This window comes from Puntigrus tetrazona, chromosome 23 (assembly GCF_018831695.1).
Source record: "Puntigrus tetrazona isolate hp1 chromosome 23, ASM1883169v1, whole genome shotgun sequence".
NCBI classification, from domain to species: Eukaryota; Metazoa; Chordata; class Actinopteri; order Cypriniformes; family Cyprinidae; genus Puntigrus; species Puntigrus tetrazona.
The window spans coordinates 7055319-7066741 of record NC_056721.1 but is presented as its reverse complement, the minus strand read 5'-3'; the positions used below and the strand labels follow the sequence as shown (position 1 = coordinate 7066741).

Genomic DNA, 11423 nt, shown 5'->3' with positions numbered 1-11423 from the left:
TTCGTAATGCTTGTGGATTTCTAGTTTTAAAACTATAAGGTAAATAGTCAGTTGTCTGAGTTGTAATTTTTCAACTAGAAGTATTTTTGTTGCAAAGACGTCGATCTGCTCCGGAGGTGATGGATTCGGGGGGAGTTAAATATGGGGTCATTTACATTTTTAATGAATCAATCGGGTTCAAATTGATAAGCAATATAGAGGATGTCATTCTTTAGCTGAGAGGCCAGACATTTAGACGTGCTCTAGAGGCGATTTAGCCAATCACAACACACTGGACTAGCTAACCAATCAAAATCCATTGCTTATTTCTCATAGAGGGGCTTCATGAAAACAGAAAATCATAAGCAGGTTTATAGGAAAAGGGACATAGAGTGTGGAATAAAAGTGAATTATGTAAAAAATGTTTTTTAATGAAGCATTAACATGTTAGACTGCACCCCATAAACACAATCAAGTCTACAAAAAAACCCTTTTAACAACAACTCAATCAACTGAACACTCTGTACTTCTATCCCTCGCAGCCTCGTCTTCCTGTCAAAAATTAAATATGGCACTGCCATGTCTATTCTTTTCTTAATAACAGCTTTGAGCATTTTAGCTAATTTAGCACTTGTTTAAGTATCTGGTATTTAGATGCTTGCCAAACACAGCTAATAGTTTGAGAAACAACTAACGGGTTACAAACACATTTGATTAAGGAAATAGATGTGGCATCAACATGATTTGCTGAACAGATGTGCCTCATTTGGAGTTAATACATTGTTTAGACTGCTTGAAACAACAGCATACCCTTCTGCACCAGACATCAATACTTGTAAATGACACATTTTCCCTTTATTGCTTTAGAAGTAGGGTCACATATTACATTGAAAGTACAAAGTTCACATTATGGTATAATTAGCCTACATAAGTTCCGAGTAATATGAATGAAGAACGTTAGCCTAATGTGTAATAATTTGCGGAGCTTCTAGTAATTAAAAATTGTAATTAGTGGTGCCTGCTAAGGCAATTGCCACTATTATTGTTGTTCATACTTATTAGTGGTCCTGGCGATGTTAGATATGGTAAAAAAAATTATGATGGTAATAATAAGTGAAAAAAGTGTTAATGTTTTTGTCAGTTAAGTCTTTGTTATATTGTATCTGATTAGGTATTCTATGTATGGGCAAAGTCACTTTAAGATAAGTCAAGTCAACATCAAATTCTCCCAAATTGTTTACTAAACTTACGATTAAATCATGGTTGATTTAAGCTTAGAAATCTGACAACAGTGTGCAATAATTGTTTCTATTGCTCGAAGAGCATTATAAAAAAGCTTATTTCTCAGGCGAGATCAGTCAGTGCGTAGTCCGAGGCGCACATCTCAGAATGCTGACTGTTTCTATAGCAACCGGAACTTCTAAGGGCAAATGCGGTAGTGCACTGACTTCACTGATCAGTGATTGGCTATTTTATTTTGAAGGCGGGGCTTCTTGTGATTGATCGTATTCTATAGTCTTTGGGATGGGTTACATGCAACACAAACCCAGTCATACTGTAAGTAGCACAGGTAGGTAGCAATTTTCAGCAATAAATTATATGGGTCAAATGTATAAATGTTTCTTTTATGCCAAAAATCATTAGGATATGAAGTAAAGATCATGTATGATGAAGTTATTTAGTTAATTTCTTGATAAATCTATCAAAACATGTTTTATTATTACAGTTTGTATAACTAAGAACTTTATTTGAACAACTTCTAAGGTGAATTATCAATATTTCGCAACATTTTGATTTCTTTGCACCGTCAGATTCTAGATTTTCAAACCGTTGTTTATCTTGTTATCCTAACAAACCATACATCAGTGGAAAGCTTATTTATTCTGCTTTACCCTTATGACTGGTTTTGTGGTCCAGGGTCACATATATTAGAAATGACCTACAGTTCATGTTGACAGTCAAAAGCTGTGTTTGCACTGGCAGTCATGAAATCGCAAAAGGAGTCTTTTGCAGACTTCAAATGGAGTTGGGAATATTTAGGTACGACCATGTAACTCTCGTAGGAATTGACCACACAAGGTTAAAGCTCAAACTGGTGTTGAAAGGGCGTAGAATGTAAAAACATTTTCAGTTCCAAAACACTGAATGAGAATGATGCACTTGATGGCAGCATCACTGCTGCTGTTGGTTCCTATAGGTGCAAATTACTTTTTGCATTGCCATATGTATTTTGTTCTTTAGCATACAATTAAACAGTCGTCAAGTTATAGATTACACAATCTGATAGTTATGTGCTGTTTTAAAAGATATCGACCTCCTAAATATAGTTTGTGTACACTATAGAACTAGTAATATTAACTGAACCCCGCCTGAATGTATAGAGTTCATTGCTTTTTAGAAACTTAGCTTTAACTGTTTCAAATTATGTGTCGCTTGACTGGCTACAGCTTCAAAGTATCTTCCAGAGACACCTGGGGTTTTTTTGGTTTGTTTGTTTTCCCACGCTGTTTTCTTTTGTGTCTTTGCTCCGTTGGATTTTCAGAGTTGCCTTCGGTCCCCCCCCATGCCTCTTCTTTGAACCGTCTTCTCCCGACGTCAGGCTGTCGTGGCGGATCACCAGATCGGTGCTGCAGCAGTGGCTTGGCAGTCGTCTTACCGGGGTGAGAGGACCAGACAAACAACGGCGAGCAGACATGGCAGCTGACAGCCTGCACGAGATTCCTGCCGCTGACACACAAACAAACTGAGCGTCTCAAACACGAGACTAGCGTAACATCGCATGCCTTCCAGCGATAGAGTAATACATTCGTGCATATCGTGACAAACAGCGGCTTAGACAGCCTGGGCTGTTGAATATGTTAAAATAGATTATATGTATTATATAAATATGGCGAGTAACATTATTAATTCATTGTGCTTTGTGGGTTTTTAAGACCCTAGTTGTATTTGTGACAGAGGTGGAGATAAGACATGACAGACGCGCTGAGTCTTCAGTGTATCACATAATAAACATATCCATGTTTCCAGTTAAATGCCATCTTCTGTTAACTACCATTTATGATAAGTCACTCGCTCTTCTGTTGTGAGGAAAGTAGCCTTCACTACAGTGTTTTGACATGCTGTGATGCTTGTGACATCTGCAAGACTCTGTAATGCCTGAACCTGTACTGTCAGCCATGTTTCTAACTAATAAAATGAGCTAATGAGACCTAGCCTAGCACATGTTGTGAGAGTTGCGCAAGGTAAAATAATGAGGGTAAATTAAAGCATTAATCCAACAGGTGCATCTGTAGGACTAAAACGCCAATGACGTTTATCCTGCACCATCTAAAATTACAACAACCTCAGTTAGCTCCTGATTCTTCTTCTGCTGCTGTTCACTGGCATTTAGCAAATTATTCTGTTCGTGTGTCACTTCAGGAACTGCTTAGTAGCATACAATAACAACAAATACAAATCACCTGAGGAAAAACTGTCCATTTAATTTTTCAAGAGATGCTTGAAGTTGGCGATCGTCCACGACATGCTGAAGAAATGAAAATACCCCCATGACATACATGAAAGCACCCTGTCGCAGATGCAGAGAGGTGGAGCTGGGGAAGATGGAGGGTTCCTGAAGGGCACTGCAAAGGCTACAGTAGCACTAGCCCAGTATTTCAGTGCTGAGCAGTAAGCTCATTTGTCTTGATGTGAAGGAACATCGACGTTTTCACAAATTCACTTTTCTGTAGTTTAGTAGCACTACTGTTTTAAGAAACTTGCACTTTGAAACCTGTTTTCATATGTTTGCGTTTTCAGGCGCCGTTATCATGTAACGCCAAAACGCATAAAAAGTTTTTAGTTTTAGAAAGCAGCGTCATGTAAACACCTTCTTAATTGAACATGGCCAGACTTTTGAAATGAGCACCGATGTTTTGCCACCGCAGGATAAAATGTGCTGGGGTGATCTTTTTTTATGAGTGTCTTTGGTTTAGGAAGAAGCGCATACGCATAGCGGCACGTAACAGTCGTTTCCTTCAGTTCACGAACATCAGCATGATGAGACCCCAGGAAACAGTGATGGAAACAGCTGAGGAGATGAATTTGAAATTCCGCTGACACAAGAACCAATACAAAGTGAATACAGTCCGATTCATTGGTCATATGATTATGCCAGAGGGGTGAAAAAGCAGACGAAAGCAAGGTGCAAATGCGAGCCTTCCCGCAGCAGGGTCTTCACAACACAATAACTCTCACAGCGCTATTCAGACAACTGCTGGCAATGGAAACACCAGCATAAGAAAGCACTGACTCACCTGAAAAAGCTTTGATTAATACCCATGTACTCAAGTACTCTGACCCCACCAAACAGCCCATTATTCAGACAGATGCTCAAAAAGATAGAGGTGCATGTCTGCTTCAAAAGACTCAGTCAGTCACTCATGCGGTTGTAACTGACACAGAAAAGGACAATAACGTCTTCTGAACCACAAGGGCTGGGGTGAGCTATCATTTACTGGACAATGGTCTCAAAGGGAACTGAAATTTTACACTGCTTCCGTGAACTTCCTTTTGATTTCACTGCACCTCTGACAGTGCTTTAGCGGCTAGACCGGATCAGAGTCTGCTCTGTGTCAAAGCGAATGCTGTATATCTGATTCGAGCAGTAATGGTAAGCATTATTTATCTCTGCTGGAAGTTAAAAGAGCCTACCCTGCAACTCTGCCAGTACGAATCTCAAAGTAAGCTAGAACACTAATTGACTTAATGGAATAAGTGTAATTAGGTCTGCTGCTCATTTCTTACGGTCCATGAGCAATGCTTTCGGACTTCCATTCTGTCAGATAAGGGGTTTTAAGTTGAAAATGACCTTGGAATTGATTTTTCACCAATTCAAAAAACACGCCGGCCTATCCTTTTGTTGTTGTTGTTTTGATTTCACCGACTCTTAAAGTTTCCACAAAAATCACATTCTCTTTTTATTTTCTGACCTTCACGTATGTTGCGGGAGAATTTTGGAAGAGTCTTTGCAAAGCTCTGAAATAAAATCTCTTTTATAGCATGATATATATCAGTCTTCTAAGAGATTAGAATGTAGTGCAAATGCATTTTTTTAAAGCTTTTGTTCCACCTTTCAGAATGTTGTTACAGGAAAATGGTTCGTAACGACCCTCGAGCTTCTTTATTGGTATTGTTGTTGCTGCTGCTGTTGTTACTGCTATCATTGTGAGTCAACATCCACCAAACTGCTTACGCATTAGATATGGTACATTAGATTGGATGGTAACATGCAGCTCGTTGTCATAATGACAGTTCCAGTAGGACCTCGTGCTCGCCTCGCACTGTCAAACATTAAATATCGGGGAGAGCGGGAGAGAGCTCCCATCCCACCAATCAATAAACCATTTCCAATCCGTCACCACGAAAGCACGAGCGCTATCATTCTCCATTTATGGATCTCAAAGCACACGGAAAGCATACAATGTATTTAAAAAGCTGCCTCGACGAATGAATGAGTTTTAACTGTCTTGGGTTCATAAAGTCAGTCAAATAAGTCATGAAACATGTAAGACAACCCCTTCTTTTTACCATTTTAAGTACTTTCAGCTTTCAGGTTTGAGCAAAATCTGTCTTAAATATTATTAGAAGTACGTCATACATTATGCATAGTGCTAAAAAAAACGGTGAGTGCTAAATGGAGGAACAAAGGATGTGAGATTACCTGATTAACAACGGACGAAGTCCTTAAATCTGAGGAATTTATTCATCTAAAACTGCTACTTAATTTTTTTAATTAACTTTTCAGATTGCCCATGCACAAACTGACGTCAGAACTGAACAGCTTTGTTATTTTGATGAATTATTTATCAGTAGCTTGGCACACAATTACGCACTGTTAAATTCTCACTCTATACAGATTTTCGAGCAAAAAAATTAAATGCGAAGCTGTTAATTTTCCTCTAGAACGCGAAAATGGGTCAAAAACCATAACACGGATACAAATTAATTACTATAGATGAAAGCATTCGTCGAAACACTTTCTATTTATTTTCCTAATGAATATAATTCACAACATAAAACATACGGAAGGCTATTCGCGTTTTTGCGGAATTAAGGAATAAATAAATAACCGGGAACGCGATTAAAATACTAAACATGCATTAAAATGATTTTCAATATGAAAAAGTAGCAAAAATTGATAGCACGTTTTCGAGTTGCAAAAAAAAAACTCCGCAAGGTTAGATGTTCAGTGTGCTATTTAAATTGATTTTTTTTTCCTACACGTTTTGGTCGTTTATAAAGAAAAACCAAAAGTCTCGCAAGACGCTGGGTATCTTTGCAGCCCTCCTAACGAAAGGTTTGTGATTGTATCCCAGCACAAACCAATTATATCCCCGAGGTCTGTCCGTTATCCCTCCCCCTTCCCCCTCTCCCTCTCCCTCTCTCTCTCTCTCTCTCTCTCTCTCTCCCCAACTCTCCCATGAGCTTTCACACACTCTCTCCAGCACACACATCCCCTCCTCTCATTGTACTTCGCTTTCCTTTGCCCACTCTCTTTCTACAACAAACATGGCCGCTAAATCGGATGGAGCAGCCGTGTGTGAGAGCGCTTCTCGGTGTCTGCTTGGCCCTGAGCAGAGCGCGGCTCCTCTGCACCCTCGCGCCGAGAAGCGCTTCTCGCTGCTGGACTGCTGCTGGGTGCTGTGCGCCCTCTTGGTCTTCTTCTCCGACGGAGCCACCGACCTGTGGCTGGCAGCGGACTACTACGTGAGGCAGGACTATTGGTGGTTCGGGCTCACGTTAGTGTTCGTGGTGGTTCCCTCCGCGGTGGTTCAGGTGTTAAGTTTCAGGTGGTTCGTGTATGATTACTCGGAGATGAGCGCCTCCCCGAGCGGGGACGGATGCGATTTCAGCACCAAGGACAGCGACCGGAGGAGCGGCAGCGGCAGAACCCTGCCTGCGAACGGATCGCGGAAATGCTGCAGAGTGCTCGTGTGGCTCTTCCAGTCCATCATCCACATCTTGCAGCTCGGCCAGGTCTGGAGGTAAGATGTGTTACGCCTCGTATCCGAAACTTCTCACGGGCGTTCATTTCCGTCGGCGCGCGTCTCCTTTCTTGGAATGGATGTTACTCTTATTGTGGCTCTCTGCTCGGTGATGCTTTGGGAGCAGATGGAAAGAGCTGCATCCCTGTCTGTCTACATCCCGACTCGTTTCTCTTGGCTGCGCGTCTGTGCTGGTTGCCAACATAGATGGTGTGCCAAGGTGGACAGAGCGCCCGGTGCCATCTCTGGTGGCCCAGATCGGTCGCACAATACCCTCAGGTTATGTTGAGATGGATGTTGTTTTTGGCTTACTTTCGCTGTGTCCTTTGGAGCAAACAATTAAGTAATAAGAGCCGCTCAGTCGCCAATAAATGTGTGTTCTGAATCTTAAGACATCTGCGCTGTGGTACAGCACCCAAATGTGTTCAGTAAATCCTAAAACAGTGGGTCTGAACACAAATGTTATGTTGCAACCCAAACGTAATCTGCACTGAATTGTCTTCTTTCTTGTGTATTTTCATAGAAGGATGGTGGGTTTGCAACCTGCTTGTGTTGTGACGTTGCATTTAAATGTGCACTAAACTCTCTCATAATTGTTTTTTCCACGCAAAGCAATTTCCTCTTGATTATATTGTTTGTTCTTTTTGCGTTTAGCTTTGGTTTTCCCTTCTGTCTGTGTCCTATCAGAACAGACACGCGACTGAGTTGAGATCCTCTGCTGTGAAAGCAGACAGTTTGTGCTTGTACTTCCTCAAAACGACAGCAGATCACGCAAGAATAGTCCACAGATTTAGAAATAATTGAAAAGTCTGAGCCCCCTTCAGACAAAACAGGCATTGTGTAACCCTACAGGTTCATTACTGGCTAAGTACAGCGAGTACAGACAACTTCCAGGCCTGTTTACTCTGGGGAGGATCGTAACTCATTCTTGCATCGCCTCGTGTGCCTTCATCCTTTTGTTTTAGGCTTACCGTGGAGAGCTTCCAATTGTTTTCTCTGTTCTTGGAGAAGTTATCAAAAGTGCCAAGGCTGGTTTGAAGATCGCTGTGAGCATCATATGCTCTTTCGGGACGCATGAGTCAGCTGTAATAGGGAAACAGAGTCAAAAGATGTTGTTTTATTTGTGCTTTACGGCTTTTGTGCTTCTCAAGGCCTGGAATGGGCATGCGGCGTGTTTGCGAGAGAAACCAGACGGGCACTTGAGGGACAGAGCAGGTTTGTTTTGCTAATGACATTTGAGCTCCATAGGCATTGCTGAAAGCGCCCTGAGGAAAGACTGCATCTGAGGAATGCTTTTCCCTTGTCAGATGCCGCTCCTCTTTATTCCAGAGCAGGGACAGAGGAAGCGATTCACTCCCACATGTGTGTGAGTGTTTTACTGGTAGTTAAGTGCTGAATTATTAACACAGGGCCAGAGAGAACTGTGCGTCTCAGTGATTGTGTGGGAGAGGATACAGCATTTCCTGCCATCGTTCTCCGCAACAAATTCCTGTTACCTCTCTTTCCTTCTCTCTCTCACTCTCCTTACCTCCCACTTGAAATTTCTAAATATGATTTATTATTGCGAACAGTTGTAACCGGAATGGGGAATATTTGCATGGGTTGATATGCGTGTCTGCGTGTGAGCGAGAACCTTTTTCTTCTGTCAGCCGTGACCGGTCCACACAAAATCAGCACCTGAAGAAGTCCTCAAAATTCCCCGCAGATTTCCTTGCATTGGCTCTCAACGCCTTCTGCCTCACGCACATCTGTTTATTAAATATTGTGGATCGTTTGTGGCTATGTTATGGCAGGTCTATGCTAACAGATATTTATAAAGCGTGTTTAAATCCATTATGCAGATTCACCAAGAAAAAAAGAAAAGAAAAATCCTGTATGTATCTGGTTGTGATTTTATGTTTTAAGAGTTAAACATTTTTTTCTTCTGCAATTTGTTTGGCATATTACTCTAGTATATATTTGTAATATATGTAGTGTAAATCATATAGAGCTGTATAAGACAAGAACGCATTTTGCTTTTTGGTTTTATGATAACTTTGGAAGGTTTTGATCCATTTCAAATGTTGACTAGTGTAAAAAAAAATAAATAATTGATTTTCATTTGATTTTGTGTAATATTGCTTTAGATTTTACAAATAAAAACAGTCAGTACAGTGGTGGGTTCCTTGTTCTGCATATCTGTAGTTAATAAAGTAGAGTCATGGGTCTGACATCCAAGGAGCTGATTAAATGTAACTGATGAAATGCAAAGGATAAAAGCTATGGATAAAAGCATCTGCTAAATGCATAAATGTCAATGACAAATATAGAATCTTTATAACCACTTCTACTGAGATATTAGTTTCTGTGCTTTGATTGACCGAGATGTGATGGGAGAAAAATAGAACAGAGCTTTTCATTTTTTGTGAAGAACAATGTCTTTATGAATAATGACATTTTAATAATAAGTCCTGTACATTCTTAAATCAACTTAAAAAAATTATATATATATATATATATATATATATATATATATATATATATATATATATATATATATATATATATATATATATATAATGCATTATTTATTTTTAATAAACAACCAAATTTTCGTGTGCTCCCTGAAAACTCTTTGTGCACCACTGGTTGGGAATCACTGTTTTAGAGGTCATACTCACTGGCCTGATTTGTGAATGTGTGTGTGTGTGTGTTACACAGTATCATGTCACATTAGGACATCTGTGTAGAGCTTTATCGGCCTGTTTGTTGTTTGAGTGAGGTTTCTGTTGTCTCAGATAAAATCCACGTGACCTGATCCCAAACTGATGCATTCACAGCAACACCTCGGCGGACTTGGCAGGTCAACTGTATTTTTGAACATCACCAGTCAAATGTGCAACATCTAGCACTACTCTAGCAGTCATAAAGAGCAGATTAAAGAGGCATAAAGCAACTGAGAACATTCAGTTATTGGAAATTCTGAGTCAAGGAGAGATCAATGCACGCCGCTCACATAAACCAGAACTGGAAGAGTCTGAATCAGCTGCAGAGAGCTGGGACTAGATTTACAAAGCCAGCCAAATCAACAGAGTCATCCCTAGATCAGTTATTATGTGAAGCATGTGGTGTGTGAGATTGCATTTTACGGATGTATCGCTGGTCCTTGATCTGTTGTTCGCAATGGCTGAGATCATATGGTCATTTTATTTTGATTTGTCGTAGATTAGTAAATAGAATGTGCTGAATTCAGCTTGTTGATATCGACGTGTTTAAACCAGAAATCTGTAAGATGTACACAAATAGTTTTAAACGGGGTATGAAAGGAGCGCTCGCTGGCTATTAAATGTTTCTGATGAAATATCACAAGTATAAAAGCAAAGAGCTGCTAAAAAAAAAATCTATCCGTACATTCATTTATTCATTCCTATGAGCGGCAGGTAACCGCTGATCTCACTGTAAACAAAAGTGAACGGTATAAAAAGAGCCACTCCATAATAGAACGAGATGCACTTTTATTTTTGTCTTAGTGACTTATGACTTCATTGCATTGCATGAATTTTAATGTCACACACCATTAAACACATATCAGTTTAGCTTCTACCTAGGTGAATAAAAACATTAGGGAACTGTGACTCTCCATACATATATATATATATATATATATATATATATATATATATATATATATATATATATATATATAGTTCAGCTTTAAAGTGCTTTGTGTTTTAGACTTTTTAATGAATACCGACACAAATTTAGTAAGAAATGTGCAAGAAAATAACTCAAAATGTTTTTATGTTTCACTGTTTTATAAAAAGAACAGTAAAATCAAAGGTGGAGAACATGCATCATCCATGTAACATAGCAACAGAGACGGTGATTATTTTTAAATTGTTCATTATTAAAAATGACAATAGACATAAAAAATACAAACATCTTTCTCACATGATTTGAATCTCTTTTTAATACAACGTATTGTATACTGTTCAAAAGCTTTGGGTAAGTAGTTTTTTTTTTTTTTTTTTTGGGGTTTCTTATGATCAAAAGACAAACAGTAATTTTGTGAAGTACACGAAGTACAATTACATTTGGAGAAAATGGTTAAAAATCCTCATTATACCAGTGTTCAGTGTCACGCAGTCCTTTAAGTATCATTGTAATATACAGATTTTGTGCTTTTTTTCAGTGCTTTTTTTTTTTTACAACTAGGAAATTCAGAGAAACAACTCAAATATTTAATTTGAAATAGAATCATTTGTAAATGTCTTAACCGTCACTTTTGTCGAATGTAATCTATACATACCGAATAGAAGCATTGTATAAACGATTAAAAAACACTCGAAACCTCAAACCTTTAAACGGCGGCGTCTACTAAAACTTTCACAGCGGGTTTGAGTCTGGAGCGATTCTGTATTGTACACCGTGGCTTGCATT

The 11423-nt window shown here is 39.3% G+C and overlaps 1 protein-coding gene across 1 annotated transcript in view; it reads left to right on the top strand.

The window, feature by feature from the left end:
• Nucleotides 1–6490: 6490 nt before the first annotated feature.
• Nucleotides 6491–11423, top strand: part of LOC122328474 (XK-related protein 7-like) — a 51355-nt gene continuing 46422 nt past the window's right edge. The window contains 1 exon segment of the mRNA XM_043224180.1: nucleotides 6491–7004. Within this exon segment, the coding sequence (XP_043080115.1) occupies nucleotides 6529–7004 (476 nt within the window). The 5' untranslated portion in view covers nucleotides 6491–6528.